This window comes from Chionomys nivalis, chromosome 11 (assembly GCF_950005125.1).
Source record: "Chionomys nivalis chromosome 11, mChiNiv1.1, whole genome shotgun sequence".
Lineage (NCBI taxonomy): Eukaryota > Metazoa > Chordata > Mammalia > Rodentia > Cricetidae > Chionomys > Chionomys nivalis.
In genome coordinates, this window is record NC_080096.1 from 31,150,355 (window position 1) to 31,168,900 (window position 18,546).

Consider the following 18,546-nt stretch of genomic DNA (forward strand, 5'->3'; position numbering starts at 1 on the left):
AAGCAGAGACTGAAGGCGGCCACTGTCATTCCACACAGCATTACCTCTACTAACACACTCCCAGCAGAGGAAGAACAGCAGAAATCACGCAGGAGCTCTGCTTGGTGGACGGCACAGACTCCACCAGCTTCCTTAACCACCTGCCCAGGGAATAGTGCCACCCATGGTGGGCTGGGCTCTCCTAGATCAACTAACAATCAGTATCCCACTGTGAAAACAGAACTTCCTTCTGGAGTAGTTTGGCCAAGAGGGAACCCAAATTTGAATTTCCTACTTCCTTCCATCTGTGGTCTGTGGGTGGTCTATCTGTGGTGTGTGTGTGTGTGTGTGTGTGTGTGTGTGTGTATGATGTGTCCTTATTGCCTGTTTGTTGTACCTGTATCCTGTGTCTGTGCCTAAAAAGAGGATTTCTCTGTATTTATTGAGTAGCATAGAAAATAAGGAATGGAATATACTTTTTTACGGAGCTATTTACCAGAGCTTTGCAAGCAAAGAGGTTATTTACTGACCCCAGTGGATCAAGACCTCACACAGATGTTATCAACCTGTGTCCACATGTTGCTTCCAACATTTATGGGATATTTATTTTGTTTAAGGTTGCTTTCAATCTGCTAGCTATTTTCAGCAAATGATCACCACCTCCACCACCACCACCACTGCAACCTCCACAGACACACACAAAATATAGCATTATTCTCTGTCAAAGTATGGAAGAGTCCATAATTTAAGATTAAAGCTGTGCATTTAACTTAAGCAGTAAAAGCCGGTTGTGTGGGAAATCCAAGGCATAGTAAGGTTGTTTATATTTGTCTTTTTTTGTTTGTTTGTTTTTGGTTTTGGTTTTTCGAGACAGGGTTTCTCTGTGGCTTTGGAGCCTGTCCTGGAACTAGCTCTTGTAGACCAGGCTGGTCTCAAACTCACAGAGATCTGCCTGCCTCTGCCTCCCGAGTGCTGGGTATATTTGTCTCTTAAAAGCAGATTGAACCTAGGCTGAGTACAAGTAGGACAGCAGGCTAAATGCATAGTTTCTTCAACTATCTCGAGGCATATTATTAACTCGGCGGCAAGATCAGACAGAAGTTCAGGAGGCAGAGGCAAGCAGATCTCTGAGTTTGAGGCAGCCTTGTCTACAGAGAGAGGCCCAGGACATCCAGGGTTACACAGAGAAACCTTGTATTGGAAGAAAAAAAAAAAAGCCGGGCAGTGAACACCTTTAATCCCAACTCTTGGGAGGCAGAGGCAGGTGGATCTCTGTGAGTTCAAAAGCCAACCTGATCTACAGAGGGAGATCCAGGACAGCTAGGGCTGTTACACAGAGAAACTCTGTCTTGAAAAGCCAAAAAAAGAAAAAAGAAAAGAAAAAAGAAAAAGAAATTCTAAGGATGCTTGGCTGAGGACATGAAGGACTTGACTAAAGAGTGACTCATTTTATTGCCTGCCCCATCCACGTCCTCGGATAGGAAGATCTAAAGCCTGTAGTTTTATTCTATTTCCATAATAGGAACGATCTTCCCATGAAACCAGCATTTGAGCTTTGGTTCGCATTTAGGTTTTCATTATATTATTATTTTTTTTTAAACTGGGCTAGTGAAACGGCTCAGTAAGAGGCACTTGCTGTTCAACCTAATTAATGACCTGAGTTTCATCCCCAAGACCCACATGTGGAAGGAGAGAACAACCTCCTGAGAGCGGTCCTCTAGTCGCCACGCGTGTATAGCAGCATGCATGTTTACATGTGTGTGCAAACGCACACATACACACACACACAAATTAAAAGATTAAATGTGGAACTAGAGAGGTGGCTCAACACTTAAGAGTGTCAACTGCTCCTTCAGAGGACCCAGGTTTGATTCCCAGCACCCACATGTCAGTTCACAACTGTTTGTAACTCCAGCTCCTGGGGATCTGACCCACTTTTGGCCTCCTCAGGCATCAGGCATGTAAGCGGTGCACAGGCATACATGCAGGCAATGCCCATAGACATAAAATAAAATACAATTGTAAATTAAATGTTCTTTAGAAACTACAAAATATGCTGGGTGGTAGTGACACATGACTTTAATTCCAGCATTTGAGAGGCAGAGGAAGAGGCAGGCAGATCTCAGTGAGTTTGAGGCCAACCTGGTCAATAAAGCAAGTTCCAGGACAGCCAGGGCTGTAACACAGAGAAACCCTGTCTCAAAAACAAAACAAACAAAACAAAAAAGACCTACAAAATAGTATGGGTTCCTGGATTTTTGTTTTGCTTTGTTTTGTTCATTTGTTTGGTTTTTTGGTTTGTTGAGACAGGGTTTCTCTGTAGCTTTGGAGTCTGTCCTGGAACTAGCTCTTGTAGACCAGGATGGGCTTGAACTCACAGAGATCCGCCTGCCTCTGCCTCCCGAGTGCTGAGATTAAAGACGTCGGCCACCACCGCCCAGCAGGTTCCTGGTTGTTTTAAATCTTAAGGAAATTTGTAGTTATGAGACTCAAATGGGGCTGTTTTACTCTAAAATTCTCTATTCTGTTTGCCTTTCATTGATACGAGACATTAAAAAGGTTAGTGGTCCTTGGACATCTGCTTTTGTCCCCAGAATCCTCTGGCCTTTTCACGCCAGTGTAGAAGCTCTTGGACTACAGGAGCATCGCCAAGCAGCCCCAGGCGTAGAACATTGTTTGTTGTAGGTGAGCCCACTGCTTACACAGGAGCACCAGGCTCCTGCAGTTGTGCTGACAGCTTGAGCCCACACATCACCAGTGCTCTCTCGAGTGCATCTCTCTCTTAAAATGTTTGCCTCAGTACCTAACATCTGGAGAGAAAGCGAACTGCCAGCATCACGGGGAAGTGCAGCAGCTGCGACAGAACCTGCACCGCCTGCAGATCCTGTGCAACTCGGCTGAAAAGGAGCTGCGCTACGAGCGGGGCAGGAGCTCAGACTTCAAACAGCACAACAGTTTGTTGCAGGAGGAGAACATTAAGGTGAGTCTCCCAGGCACATCCTTTTCTGCCTGGCCCCAGCGGCAGCTGGGCAGAGCCAAATCGCGGTGCTCATAGCTCCCTTCTTCCACCTTCTCCAATGCCGACAGGGTGCGCATGCGTCTCCAAAGAGGAAAAGGGGTACAGTGACAAGATCTGTTGAGATCTTTATCTCAAACTTTCTAACATTTGATTTAATTTCAGTTACTCTTCTCCCTGCATTAGTCGGATATAGCCAGGTGTATTTCTCTCCAGTAGGTATCCATGGCGGCGGTTGTTCACAGATTTTTTTTTTTTTTTTGGAAACACATGAACAAGAAACACAAGAACAAGGCACCATGTAAAGAGTGTATCCTTCCAGTTACAGTTCCTATAAATATACGTTACAGACTTGGTTTCTAATGTATCTTAGAAACCCTATGTAAGATTCTAAGCTTGAGTATTCCAGGGCTGGGAATGTAGCTCAGTGGTAGAGTGCTTACTTGCCTAGCGTGTTCAAGGACCTAGGTTTAATCCCCAGCACTGCCAAGTGGGAGTGACAGAAAACTGGCAGGTCAAAGTGAGCCCTCTTAGAGCAGTTTGTTTGGTTTTTGAAACAGTATCTTATAGACCAGGCTGGTCTTGAACTCACTATGAAGCCAGTGCTGCCCTTAAACTCCTCATCACCCTGTCTCCCCCTGGCATGTGGAGGTCACAGGCATGTGTTACCATGTCCAGCTTAGCTGTTGAACTCAACATACTTAAGCAATACTATATCTGTCTTATGATACAATGGCCAGAATGACACAGATCTTATAAATATGTATTGAAGGGGAAGTCTCCCAGAGATGGGTAAATGATAGCTTCATAGAGAGAGAAGATGCCTTTCACTGTTTGAAGTCTCTCCCTTGGAACCAGGTGTTAGCAGCATCGTAAACAGTAACTAGGCTTTTGCGTGCACTTTGACCATATGCCTCACAGTTGTTAGGTCCACCAGGGTTGCAAAGCTAAGAAACTGGAGAGTCTAAATTGAAACATAGGTGGACTTTACTTTCCACGCTGAAGCTGTTCTCGGCTTGGAGTCATTTTAGAACCTCAGCTTTGCAAACACAGGTGCTGTGTGTGTGTGTGTGTGTGTGTGTGTGTGTGTGTGTTATGTGCATGCATGTGTGTGTATGTGTGGTGTGTGTGCATGAATGTGTAGTGTGTATGGATGTATGCTCATTTAAGTGTTTGTGTGTGTGTGTGTGTGTGTGTGTGAGTGCAGGCACTAACAGAGGCTAGAGGTCTTAGTGGCCTTGAGTTGGAGTTACAGGTGTCTGTGAGCCACCAGTGTGGGTTCTGGGAATGTGCTGTAAACACGCTCTTAACCATGTAGTACTTATTTGCTAAGATCCACTCAGCTGCTCACTCTGGCTCTTTACCGCTAGGCATGCTTACTGGAGAAGCTGACGCCCAGAATACTCACTTTATTACCTTTGAACACTTCGTCACAGGTTACACTACAAAGAATGTGCATAAAATACCGATGTGTAGTCTAACAGGTTACAAAATGATAGTCCATGGACACCACCGAGATCCACAGAGAACCAAGGCAGCACACTGGCTGTTCTGCAGGCTCTTTGCCTACTACAAGCCCCAGCCACTTTCTCACCTATGCTCCATGGGATCCTCTTTGGACTGCAGAAGCTACCCTGCAGGCAGAGGTCATTCATTGGCTTAACAATTTTTCCACCTGTGCCTTCTGGCTTGAGTAGCACCTCTGAACTGTGCCTGTGGGCTCTATCACTGACTCCCAGCCCTCGGCTTCCCTGCCATGCCTGTGGAGTCTCTGGACAATCTGCTAGAAAAGGGCAGGTGATCTCCTCAAAAACGGTGAGAGGCTTAAGTTTCGTGACCTTGAACCGGCATAGCACAGCAAACACCACCCTTTGTTTTCTTTGTTCCTGAGTCCAGCATCCTGCTCAGCTGTTGGACTTGCTGGGGGTTTTTTTGCAGCAAGTTTTTCTTGAAAATGAAAACTCCAGGCTTCCTGATAGGCCAGAGTTCCTTCTCCTTTTGAGAAGAAATGAAGCATTAATAGATTGATTAATAATGTTAATAGTTTGTCAATAATGTTTCAAAAGTGCAGTATTGCCCGTGTGTCAGTACCCAATGAGAACACGAGGAGAACTGAGACGTTGCACTGGCTTGATGGGAAAAAGTGAGTGCTCACTAGGAAAGGGGCAGTTTATTAATGCTCAATCTAGAGTTTCTTCTTTGTGTTATCACAGAGATAAGGCTAATGATCATTTGTTTCCTATTGACCTTTGACCCATAATTACAGGAAGCATTTGGCTCTTAGATTGTAATCTCCTCATACATTTCCGTCCCCCTTGAGGTTTGACTTTTACATGTCCCTTACCGTCTTTGGAGATGGCATCTCTCTTGTCTTCCGGAATTAGTAAGAGCTCATTATTTCAGTAATGTCCAACTCACGGCTGAAGCGCTCTCTTCTGTGTAGTATAAATAGTTAGGGTTGCTGGTTGGCCCTTCTACTTTTTAAAGGACATGTACATGTATGCCCAGGCATGTGTGCTAATGTGTGTAAGCGCAGCTCTCTGGGAAGACAGTGAAGTGAGATCGCTCAGCTATGGGGCAGTGCATGGGTTACTCATGTCCTTATCTGGCCTATTTCTATCTGCTCCGTGTAAGAATCAGCATCACTTCCATCCTCGCCAGTTCCTGACACTGTCACACTTCAAAACTTACCTGCTAATCTAGTATATATGCACAGCAATAACTGCTTGAAGTTTATTATCATCATTCATAATAATATAGTTGCGTGTGTGTGCAATGTATGTGTGTGAGTGTGCTGCACATGTCCCATAGCATGCACACACAGAGGTCAGAGAACAGCTTTTGGTAATCAGTTCTCTCCTTCCACCATGTAGCATCCAGCGGATTTAATTCAGGTCATCAAACTTGGTGCCAAGCACCTTTACTGACCAAGCCATCTTGCCAGCCTCCATGTTTACTTTTAATCTTTGTGTGTGTGCATACAAGTGTGCATGCGTGCGCACTTACATGCTCTGGGCCTCCAACCCGGTGCCTTAGAAATGCCAGGCATACTTTCTACTATTTAACTGCACCCCAGCCCTGTTTTTTATGATTTGTGTTTATGCCCCATCTCTAGATCAAAATCGAACTCAAGCAGGCCCAGGAGAAGTTGCTGGACAGTGCCAGGATGCAGTCCTCGCTCACGGCGGAGTGGAAGCACTGTCAGCAGAAAGTCAAGGAGCTGGAGCTGGAAGGGCTTCGGCAGGCTCAGAGCATTAAATCCCAGCAAAGCCTGCAGGAAAAGCTGGCTCGAGAGCAGTCGAAGGCGGCCGAAGCACAGGAGAAGGTAAGTATCTTCACGCTCAAGAAGCAATGTACAGCCGGGCGGTGGTGGCGCACGCCTTTAATCCCAGCACTTGGGAGGCAGAGGCAGGTGGATCTCTGTGAGTTCGAGACCAGCCTGATCTACAGAGCTAGTTCCAGGACAGGCTCCAAAGCCACAGAGAAACCCTGTCTCGAAAAACCAAAAAAAAAAAAAAAAAAAAAAAAAAAAAGCAATGTACAGAGCAACGCAGTACGCCAGGTTCACATCTAGAGCCCTGCTCCCTGAGGACCTTGAGACAGGCGTGTGCAAACCTGGACATGGGCTAATCTTTTTCTTACTCTCCCTGGCTTTCTTTCCTCTTTTTCATAATTTTATTCCATCTGCCACTACCATTCTAATAAGTTTTGTGTATTTTTTTTTAAAAATGTATGAAGACAAAAATGTAAATTCTGGGACTATAGAGGTGGGTCAGTCTGTAAAGCACTTGCCCCACAAGCTTGAGGGCCTGAGTTCGGATCCCCAGAACCCACAGTGCATGCCTGTAATCCCAGCTTTGTAGAAACAGAAACATGAGGGTTCCCTGGACCTGGATGGCCAACCAGCCTAGCCAGAGTAGTGAGCTCCAAGCCAGCAAGAGACCCTGCCTCAAAAAATAAGATGGAAGCCGGGCGGTGGTGGCGCACGCCTTTAATCCCAGCACTTGGGAGGCAGAGGCAGGCGGATCTCTGTGAGTTCGAGACCAGCCTGGTCTACAAGAGCTAGTTCCAGGACAGGCTCCAAAACCACAGAGAAACCCTGTCTCGAAAAACCAAAAAAAAAAAAAAAAAAAAAAAAAATAAGATGGAAGCCTGGCGGTGGTGGCGCATGCCTTTAATCCCAGCACTTGGGAGGCAGAGGCAGACGGATCTCTGGGAGTTTGAGGCTAGCCTGGTCTACAAGAGCTAGTTCTGGGACAGGCACCAAAGCTACAGAGAAACCCTGTCTCGAAAAACCAAAAATAAATAAATAAATAAATAAACAAACAAAAAATAAGATGGAGAGAGACAGAGGAGGATACATCATTAACTCTTGGTCTCTACACATCTGTACACATATGTGTGCATGCACACAAATGTACACATATATCTATATCTATCTATCTCTCTATATATACATACAAATATAAATTTACTTAAAACTATAACATGAACTTAAAACTGACTGAAGCCATAGTATATTTATATATTTTTAATATTAAAGAATCTTTTCTCTCATTTGAATTGCCTACTTATATGGTTTTTATTTTGTAATCTCTTAAAAATAGGCTTATTTATTTTATTATATGCATGTATGTATGTGTACCATGTGCATGTCTGGTGCCTTGTTGACAGAGGCTGCTAGTACGTTTCTCAACCACCCTGACTAGAAATAATCACACAGAAACTATATTATTTGCAATACTGTTTGACCAGTAGCTTAAGCATATTTGTAGTAGCTATTTTATCCTAAACTAACCCATCCCCATTAATGTGTGCATTACCATGAGGTTGTGGCCTACCAGCAAAGTTTTAGTGGGCTCCAGTGGAGGCATTTGTCTCATGTGGGAAGCTACGTGGCTTCTCCTTAACTTCGCCTACTTTGTCCTCTTCTCTCTGCTTGGAATCCCAACCTTGCCCTATTCTGCTAAGTCACTGGCTGAAACAGCTTTATTTTTTAACCAATAAAAGCAACACATAGACAGAAGGACTTCCCACACCATTTCCCCCTTTCTGTTTAAATAAAAAGGTAGGTTTTAACTTTAACACAGTAAAATTACATATAACAAAACAATTATCAAGCAAGAATTTTAGTTGCAATATTTATATCTACTTTATCTTTTATCATAACTAAGGAAAACTATAACTATATGCTCTTCAACTCCATCAAAGACTGCAGTAGGATATAATATTACCTAAGTTAACATTGTAAGCAACTTCCAAAACTCTAGAATTGAAGAGATATCTTGCTGCCTGGACAGTCACCCAAAATTCTTCTGTAATATTACGGGCACCCATTTTCAACTTATTGGTCCATAGTATCTGGCAGACTTTTCCATGAAGCAGGAAATTTCAAAGACATTTCCACCTATATTGACAGTTTGTCAGTCACTTTCTTCTGTATCCTGAAGAATGTCTGGCAGACTCATGAAACAGGAAACCCACAGGACCATCTCACCTTTAGGCAAGTTCAGCAGTCATTTCTCCATGGGTCCCACATGTTTATCTCACACAGCATAACACAAGCAGTTCAGGCAAGAGCAGTCTCTTGCCCAAATGACCAACAAACTCTATAAATAGCCTCTTTGGTGCTCATCTTCCTCTTGAAGTAGATTGGTGCTGTCAGGAGCAGATGAGTCTCACTGTCATGAAAAATGCTTAGTTCTTAAAAACATTTTAAATGCTATATTCTGTAGGTCTTTGAAAGGTTTAAAGAATATCTATCCCTCTGAAATATATAGGTCCTTGCTATAGTTCAATTTAGTATTGAGTTTGTTGTTGAAGAGGGGTCAACCCCCCAATAATGTTTCACTTTTTCATCCAAGATTTTGGACCTGCAGCAGAAATTAGACCATGCTCGACAAGTCTGCCTTTCAGATGCTTGTGTTTTGCATAAGAAACAACTAGAGGAGGAGCTCAAGGAAGCAAGGAGCAGTGAGGCTAGGCTGCAGCAGCAGTGTCAGGAGGAGCAGCAGAGGAGGTAAGGACCACCAGGGTGTGGGACTCCTAGGGTGGAGGGCTTACCTGGAGCACTGGGTAAACTGCCTTAACTGAATTAACCTGTGAAATCTGACAGTTGCTTGCCTTGTTCTCTGATGTGACCTACACAAATTCAGACTTCATTGAAGCTATATTTTTTATTCATTGGCTAATGTCCTTCTAGATAGTTTTAGATCATTATAGAAATCTTTGGCATCAACAAACTGGTCAAGGATAAGAGCCATCCCTTTTCTTCCCCTTTAACATAAGTGCTATGATTCTGACTTAAAACATTCTTTTGGAGACCCTGGACCTCAATGGCAGGTGCTTCTCATTTGTAGAAGTTCAGAATAAGCCATACACATTTTGAGAAGATATATTATCCACTGAAAACACACAGAGAGGTTCACACATACTTTGTAGCTCAGAATCCTATGCCCAGCTGTAGTTAGAAGTTCTATTCTAGGACCTAGCGCGAAATACTACTGAGTAAATATTTGTTGAACGAATGAATGTTTGACTGTGTTCCTGGCTTCATATTTGTGTACATGGAGACTGAATACACTCAATGAGATGCTGTGGGGAAACATTTGTTTTCTTAACCTTCCATGTCTTGCAAGTCGGTGGGTTAACCTGTCCTAGTGCAGTTAGATCCTAGCTGGTAGCAAGTACTGGTCACACAAAGGCAGCAGGGCATACCCAGAGCTGACACAAGTCTGATGAATGACAGCGCTTGCAGATCAAGGGGCAGATAACAGCAAGCTTGCCACAAGTCCAGATAGCTGAAATAAGAAAACCCCCATCTTAAAAGTGATCTGGGGAGGACTGGAGAGATGGCTCAGAGGTTAAGAGCACTGGCTGCTCTTCCAGAGGTCCTGAGTTCAATTCCCAGCAACCACATGGTGGCTCACAACCATCTCTAATGAGATCTAGCGCCCTCTTCTGGTGTGTGGGCATACATGGAAGCAGAATGTTGTATACATAATAAATAAATCTTTTTTTAAAAAAAAGGGAAAAAGTGATCTGGGGAGTTGGGTGATGGGGACAGATGGCTTAGCAGGTGAGAACACTTGCTGCTCTTGCAGTGGACTGGGATTTGGATCCCATCCCTTTACCAGCACAATCCTCTTCCCAGGCCCTCATTCGTTTTTTCTGAGGTGGAAGTCTTGCCCAGGCTGGTCTCAAACTTGTGGGATCAAGAGATGTTCCTGCCTCAGTGTCCCAGATTTTCAGGACTACACGTGAGCCTACCAGTCTCAGCAGAATCCAGTACTGGTAGTGGATATAGCGATGCCACGCCATCTGTCCTTCCTTGTGGGAGTTGACATTGTCCACAGTTCAAGGGTTCCGCCCATTCATCATCAGACTTACCAGATCTGTGGCACAGAGTTGTTAATGATGTTATAATAATATAATAATATCCTTTGTTGTCCTTTCAGGGACTGTGGGACCAATAGCGAGGGCCCACACTAATTTCTCTATTCTGTGCATCTTGGGTCTCCTCCCTAGATAGACATTCTATCAACTGTATTGGTCTTTTCAAAGAACTTCCTTTTAGTTTTATTTTATTTTCCCTATTTTTTTTTCCCGATTCCATTTATCTGTCTACCTACCCACTCCACACCTCTTGACAGGGTCTCATGTAGCCCAGGCTGGCCTCCAATTCACTATATAGCTGAGGCTAGCATTAAACTCCTGATCCTTATGTTGCCACCATCCATGTGGCATGGGGTTACATGTGAGCCACCCCACTTGGTTTGAGACCACAGAGTCTCACTTTGTAGCCCAGACTATCTCGGAACTCACTATATACCCAAGCTTGCCTCAAACGCACAGCAATTCTTCTGCCTCAGCTTCTAGAATACTGGAATTTCAGGCTTGCACCACCACACCTGGCTGAGGTTCTTGTCTTATTATTCTTTTCTTCTGTTTGTCCTGGGGTTATAATCCTAGTCTTCCTCTGGCTTCTTATGCTGGAAAATTTTGAGTATTGGTTTTAGATGTTCCTTCCTTTATAACATACATATTTACTGGTACCAGTTTCTCTGGTGCATTCCACAAAGTCTGTATTTCTGTTTCGGTTTAATTCAAAATATTCTTGACTCATCATGAAACATCCTTGCCTCTGTAACACTTGGGAGTCTGTTGACTCTGGACATCTGCGGTTTCCTGTTGATGCTGTACAGTTTCATAAATACTATCATTTTAAATTGTTGTATAGTAATCTCTTGCATAATGACAGTTAATCTTGGTTGTCAAATTTCCCCATCAGTGTGGCTCAGCAGTCCACGAGGCAGCTGTAGCAGGTGCCATGTGTGCACCAGCAGCAGCAGCAGTGTGTGGAGGCAGCTGTAGCAGGTGCCGTGTGTGCACCAGCAGCAGCAGTGTGTGGAGGCAGAAGGTCGCAGGGTCAACCTGTAGAGCACTAGGGGAAAAGGGACATGGATTCAGGAGTAGAGCCCACGCCAGCCTTGTCCTAGATGCTCTTGGTGCCACGTCTCTCTAATCTCTGCTATAGAGAAAATTATTTCTTCCTTATGGGCTTGTTTTGATGGCAATGGGAGAATTAAGAAAAAGCTTCTGTTAGGTAGGAAGTTCCCTGCCCGGGTCCTCTTACCTTACAGATACATGACTGTACCTCACTACTGGACCCACAAGCTCCCTCTTGCTGACACAAGAGTCGTACGTCTAGGACTCATTTGCAGAGTGTGGCAGTACAGAGTGATCTGATGTGCACTGATTGCCCTCAGGGTACTCCTGGACCAGGACATAAATGAGCTCCAGAAGCAAGTGAGAACCTTGCAGGAGAAGGAAGACCAGCTGGAAGCAAGCAATTCCCAGCAGCAAGAGGCTCTCCGCAAACAGCTGGGAAACGAGAGCAGAAAGTGTGAAGAGGTGAGAAAGTGGCGGCCATGCTTCCCCGTTTTCCTGTTCCCATAGACTGCAATGCGTGTCCATCATTGCTATTTAGCCAGTTACCATTGAGTACACTTTATCTACTGAATTTAGCTAGGAAAAAGAATCTACCCTAACTATATTATATCCAAGTGGAAGGGAGGGAAATATGACTTCCCCATAGCCTTCTGGGCTGTTTGGCTAGGCTATCAATTAAATTGGCAGGAGCTGGAGATGGTTCAATGATTAAGAGCGCTGGCTGCTCTTTTGGAGGACATGGGCTTGATTCCAAGTACCTACATGGAAGCTCCCACTGACTATAACTCTAGTTCAGATGGATCCTACATCCTCTTCAGAACTCCTCAGGCACCAGACATGCATGCGGTGCACAGGTATACATGCAGGCAAAAGATCCCTATACTTAAATAAAAATGAAAAAGATATATTTTTAAAGATCAATCAACATAGGGCAAACAAGGAGGAGCAAAACCACTTTAATTACATGTATATGCATGAGAGTCCCACAAAACACGATTCTTGAAACAGGTCAGTCATCCAAAGCTTGTACAACATCCTGAGCTATCTAGAAAGGGCCTTGGGACCTCTGGAGCACAATAGAGACCAGCTATGGAAGGGCACGGGGAGAAATTATAGGGTGAAGAAGGGGTTGTCTTGGATACAGATAAATATCCAATAGGCAGTGATGGCACACACCTTTTTTTTTTGGGGGGGGGGGGTTGAGACAGGGTTTCTCTGTAGCTTTGGAGCCTGTCCTGGAACTCGTTCTTGTAGACCAGGCTACCAGCCTTGTCTATAGAGTGAGTTCCAGGACAGCCAGGGCTACAATTTTATTTTGTTTGATTTTGTCTTGAAAAACAAAATCAAACAGAAAAAATTGAAAAAGAAAAAGAAAGAAAATGCCCTACTTCTGGCTCTTATGGAGGCGTTTCTCAATTGAGGTTCCTTCTTTTCAGATGACTAAGATTGTGTCAAGTTGACATAAAACTAGCTAGTCAGCACATAGGGGCATATCCTGTTCTGCGGTCATGTTTTGGGGTGATGTGCCCTGAGCCCCAACACAGACAAGAAGGTATTTAATACATAAGGAAAAATACTTGCAAAGCTGCTGGATGGGAAATCAGAAGGACCTGTTGCGGGCTCCCACTCTGGCTTCAGGGGATGTGATGCCGTCTTCCGGCCTCTGCGGGTACATACGCAGAGACGGACACACATATACATAAAAGCAGAATGCCTCAGGAAACATTTGTTTACGTGGTTGCCCACTTATTTAAAAAGGTCACGATTCAGAAATATCCAGAAGGAAGAGATGCCCAGGAATGTGGGACACGTACACTTGTGTCCACCTGTGCCTCCATGTGTTCACCAACCCACACGCTCTTAACTCCTAACCTCGTGGAATTTTATGGAAGTTTCTGGCTGAGGATTCTATACAAAACGAACTTGGAAGTGATCCTACCCCAAATAAAACTGAGCAAGATGAAAGCTTTAACAATACATCTTGATCTGTCAGAGAAGTGGGGTCACAGAGCCTGCCTTAGTTAGGGTTCCATTGCTGTGAAGAGACATCATGATCACAGCAACTGTTACAAAGAAAGCGTTTCATTGTGGCTCTTGCTTACAGTTCAGAGGCTCAGCCCGCTATTACTATGGCAGGACATGGCAGCATGCAGGCAGACATGGTGACCAAGAGGTTACTGCTACGTGTTGCTATGCAGGCAACAGGAAATAAACTTTCACTGGGTGTGGCTTGAGCATATATCCGACCTCAAAGCCCACCTCCATAGTGACACACTTCCTCCAATAAGACCACACCTACCCAACAAGGCCCCACCCACTCCAACACAGCCACACTTCCTAGTAGTGCCATTTCCTTTGAGAGGCATTTTCTTTCAAACCACCGCAAGGCCACTGCCCCCTAAAGCTGGAGAGACTGACGCAATGCCAGGGGAAAGCTGGAGAGACTAAGGAAATGGGGAGGGGCGGGGGGGTGGGGGTGGGCTGGTGAGAACCAGGCAGGAAAGCCTACACCAAAACAGATGAACTGTTGGAAACTCAATGTGTAAGGAAAATTCCGAGAGATGAGAACTCCAGGGGACTCTACAGTGTCAAGGCCCCACCCTTTTGTGGGTTTCACTTCCAGGTTCTGACTGATTATTTGAGGAATCTCTTCCTGGTCTCCTGGCAGGAGGAGTGTTGGAGAGGGGGCACATCCAGAGTGTCTTCATAAGGAAAATTGTTTAACTAGAACCTAACGTGATGGAGCTCTGCCAGAACCTAACTGGCCCAGGGCCTACTCTGCCCCCGTTTAAAGAGAAGAAATAAAGGCAGGAAAAGAAAGAAGCAAGTGCAAGGGCCATGATTCAAAGGTGTCGCTAACTGAAAGATTCTGACCTACTCATAGGAGCAGAGAATGTGGTCCACCCATCCCCCTCGCCTTACCAGCACACTAAATACCTGTCTCTGACAACTTCATCATGTCTGGCTACAAAGCAGAACTCACAAGACATATCAAGACACAACTTGAAGAAACTGAGTAACACGGCAGAATGAAGACCCAAATATGATGGGGATATTGACATTATCAGAAATGTAAGGTGCCTGTGATTAATATGCCGAGGAATCTAATAACACTGATGATGCATGGCATGTAAGAGGAGAGGGGCAGCAGAAACAGAGATGGAAAGTCTAAGAAGGAAGAAGAAAGGAACGACAGAGAAACTGCAGAGGCGGAAGTGGTGGCAGCCTGTGACCGGCCACTTAGCATACATATACACACACAGCTGAGGGAGGAGTCCTGGATCCTGAGGAACTCCCAACAGAAACCTTGAAATCAGTGAGCAAAGGGGAAAGAACAGACTATCCAAAAACCATAAGACAAATGCAGAACGTGTGATGGAAATGACGGAAAATCAAAGAAGAAGAAGAAACACTTGAAATAATGATTGAGAATAACCAGAAGTTAATGTCAGATGCTGAACCACAGATCTGGAAAGTTCGGAGAATGCCAGTCAAGATGAGTGACAGAAAAACTACGTGTAGGTTCATAATGTTTAAACCAAACTTCAAAGAAAAGGGGGAAATCCTGCAAGAAGACAGAGGAATAAAATACTTTCTCAGACAAACAGAAACTGGGAAGTTTGTTGCCCACAAACTGGCTTTGAAAGCAATGGTGGGAGATGTTCTTTAGGGAGCTGGGCAGTGATGGCTCATGCCAGGTGATACTAGGCATGTCCCTGGGCACCAGGCTATTGTGGGGCACCCGTGGCAGGCACAGGCAGTTCAGAGTGTGAGGTGTCAAGTGTGAGGGGTCAACAAAGGCACCAGGTGGTGCAGCCATGGCAGCAGGGGAGAGCATGGCTCAGCGGTTGGTCCGGTGGACCCATAGAAGACGGGATTGGACATTGAAAAGGATCAGATTATTGAGATGACCTGTCTGGTAACTGACTGATCTTAACATCTTCGCTGAAGGTCCCAAGCTGATCAGCGAGCAGCTGGAGGAGTTGCTGGACAGTGTGTCAGACTGGTGCAAGGAGCATCGTGGGACGTCTGGCATTAGCAAGGCAGTGAAGGAGAATAGGATTACATTTCTTGACAAACACTCGCCACAGTTCATGAACCATCTTCATTCTAGGATAGTTGATGTGAGCTGTTAAGGGCTGTGCAGGCGCTGCTCTCCAGAAGAGTGGGGATTTGCTGCAAAGAAGGCTGCTTCTCACAGAGCACTCGATGACACTCAAAAACACCAAAGAGCTTCGGTTTTACCAAAATAACATCTTCAAGAAAAAGACAGACATAGAGAAGAGGAAAGAACAGAAAATGGGGGAAATGAGAGGACTGTGAGTTGATGCTGGCTCTCGAGCTGCCCAGCCCACCTACTTCTCCAGAAGCCACTTTAGTGTCTCTCTCCTGCTGATGACTCGGCGGGACGCCCTTTCTAAAGAAGAGAAAATAAGTTCCCTTTGCATCTCCAGAACCCTCAAGCAGACAAGACATCATGATTAGTTTCTTCTAACCTGCTGTTTCCATCCTGACACGGCGCCTCCTTTGTGAGCTTTAGGCCCACGCCCACCCCCTCAGTCCATATCTGCATTTGCTATGGTCCATAGGTCATTCCTTTTGTTTGAAAAATAATTATAAACAAATGAAAAGACTAGAGAAAAACAAAGCAATAACAAAAACCACAAAAAGACAAGAATCTGCCTAAAGCAAAGAAGCCAGTGGCCAGATGGCTCACTGAGTAGAGAATCTTGCTGCCAAGCTGCAGACTTCTGAAAGTTGTATCTGACCTCCACATGTACTCCAAGACACATGTACACACAACAAATAAATAATTATTTAATAAATATGACTGGGCAGTGGTGGTGTGCACCATTAATCTCAGCACTCAGGGGGCAGAGACATGTGGATCTCTGAGTTTGAGGCCTGCCTGATCTACAGAATAGTTCCAGGACAGGCTCCAAAGCTACAGAAAAACCCTGTCTCAAAAAAATCAAAATAAATAAATATGAAGAGATGGCTCAGTGGTTAAGAGCATGGGCTGTTCTTGCAGAGGACCGAGGTTCAGTTCCCAGCACCCACATGGAAGCTCACAACCATATAAGAATCCAATTCCAGGAGATCCATTGCCTTCTTCTGGCTTCCTCAGGCATGACACACACATGGTTCACAGATATACATGTAGGTACAAGCACACACATGCACGCGTGCGCATACACACAAACAAAAAAAATTAAATATATTTCAAAAAGAATGGAGAGCATCAGAGAAAGACTAAGTGAGGATACAGTAAAAGTTTTTATTTCGATTGATCTTGCATAGTTTGTCCAAAATAATAATAGGGGGCACTGGAGAGATGGCTCGGAGGTCAGAGGCACTTGCTGCTCTTCCTGAGGCCCTCATTGAGTTCCCAGCACACGTGTAGAGTGACTCATAACCACCTGTAACTTCAGTTCCAGATGGGACACTCACTCTTTTTTGTCCTCCTGCATATACATACATTCACACAAACACATGCATATACATGAATGGATCTGAAATAATCTTAAAAATAATAGCAATCACCAGGCGGTGGTGGCGTATGCCTTTAATCCCAGCACTCAGGAGGCAGAGGCAGGCGGATCTTTGTGAGTTCAAGACCAGCCTGGTCTACAAGAGCTAGTTCCAGGACAGGCTCCAAAGCTACAGAGAAACCCTGTCTCAAAAAACCAAAATAATAAGATAATAATAATAATAGCAATAACACAATTATACTATAAGTTGCTTATATGCACAGTGCTTATATGTAAGGAAAATGGATGTCAGTAGTGGATACAGAGGATGGGAGAGAGGCATCACAATTGCTGTGATTGCACTGTGCTTGCACTGCCTGCAAAGCAGTACAGCATTATTTGAGAGTGAACTTGAGATCTGCACATGTGTCCCATGCATTTAATCCCAGCACTTGGGAGGCAGAGGTAGGCCAGGTGGACTGGCCTAACCAGTGAGCCCCAGGCCAATGACAGGCCTTGCATGAAAAAATAAGGGGGATGATGCCTCAGAAATAACACCTGATTGTCATCAGACATACACACACACCATGTCCCCACATGAATACTATCAGGAAAGGAAGGAAGGAAGGAAGGAAGGAAGGAAGGAAGGAAGGAAGGAAGGAAGGAAGGAAGGAAGGAAGGAAGGAAGGAAAGAAGGAAGGAAGAAAGAAAGGAAGGAAAGAGGAGGGGTGGGAGAAGAGAGATAACTAGAACTCGGGCTGGTTATAGGTATATTACATTCTATGGCTGCTGTTAGGAAATAACTATAAAAACTAGAAAGAAAGCTGATAAGTTCAGAATAAAAAAAGAAAATGACAGTGTATAAAATGTTCAGCTAAGACCACAAAAGGTAGGGGTGAGGTAGAGACAGTTGGATCTCTGAGAGTTCAAGGTGTATACACAGAAAGTTCCAAGCCAGTTGAGGCTACGTAGTAGGACTAACCAAGATACTGTGGCAAGAGGATTGTAAGTTTGAGGTCATCCTGGGATGCAAAGCAAATACAGCATTTCAAAATACTCTCCTATTAAAAAAAATATTCAAATTGTTTATCATTCACGGTGACCAAAGAGCCACAATCAGATGGCTTGCTATAAGTCAATTCATTTGATGCTCCCTGTTGCCTTTGAGCAGTAACAACACCCACCTTCATCTAGGATTTAAAGGCTGCCGCTTGTCCTCAGGAGTTCTGTAGTACAGTGACCCTCATTAAAGTCAGGGAGCCATGGGACTGGAGACAACTCCCACCCTGCTTTGGGACCACCATGGTGGAACTCATCACCCATGGTAAACTACTCCAAAATTCCTATCTATATCAATTTTTTTGTTTACTTCCTCTTCTCTGTGTCTAAGTATAACATCTTAATGCCATTTAATATAGGTGGCTTCTGAGTCCAAGTTTCAGTCAACCAACCTAACTGTTTAAAGACTCCCTTGGAAGTTCAAATTAATGTTTCAAATCCAGGAACTGGAGTAAGAGTCCTTGTTGCTTTTACAGAGAACCAGAGTTCAGCTCCCAGTACCCACAGCAGGCAGCTCACACCCCACATGTAACTCCGGCTCCAGTGATTTCAGCGCTGTCATCCGGCCTG

The 18,546-nt window shown here is 44.6% G+C and overlaps 1 protein-coding gene and 1 pseudogene across 6 annotated transcripts in view; both read left to right on the forward strand.

The window, feature by feature from the left end:
* The window catches only part of Ccdc30 (coiled-coil domain containing 30), an 83,513-nt gene that overhangs the window by 48,457 nt on the left and 16,510 nt on the right, over positions 1-18,546 (forward strand). For all 6 annotated transcript variants that reach the window (XM_057785311.1, XM_057785316.1, XM_057785312.1 and 3 more), the window contains 4 exons: positions 2,780-2,959; positions 6,111-6,320; positions 8,860-9,014; positions 11,764-11,908. In XM_057785311.1, coding sequence (XP_057641294.1) covers positions 2,780-2,959; positions 6,111-6,320; positions 8,860-9,014; positions 11,764-11,908 — 690 coding nt within the window. The remainder of the gene's footprint in view (positions 1-2,779; positions 2,960-6,110; positions 6,321-8,859; positions 9,015-11,763; positions 11,909-18,546) is intronic.
* LOC130884264 (oligoribonuclease, mitochondrial-like) lies at positions 15,259-15,774 on the forward strand (annotated as a pseudogene).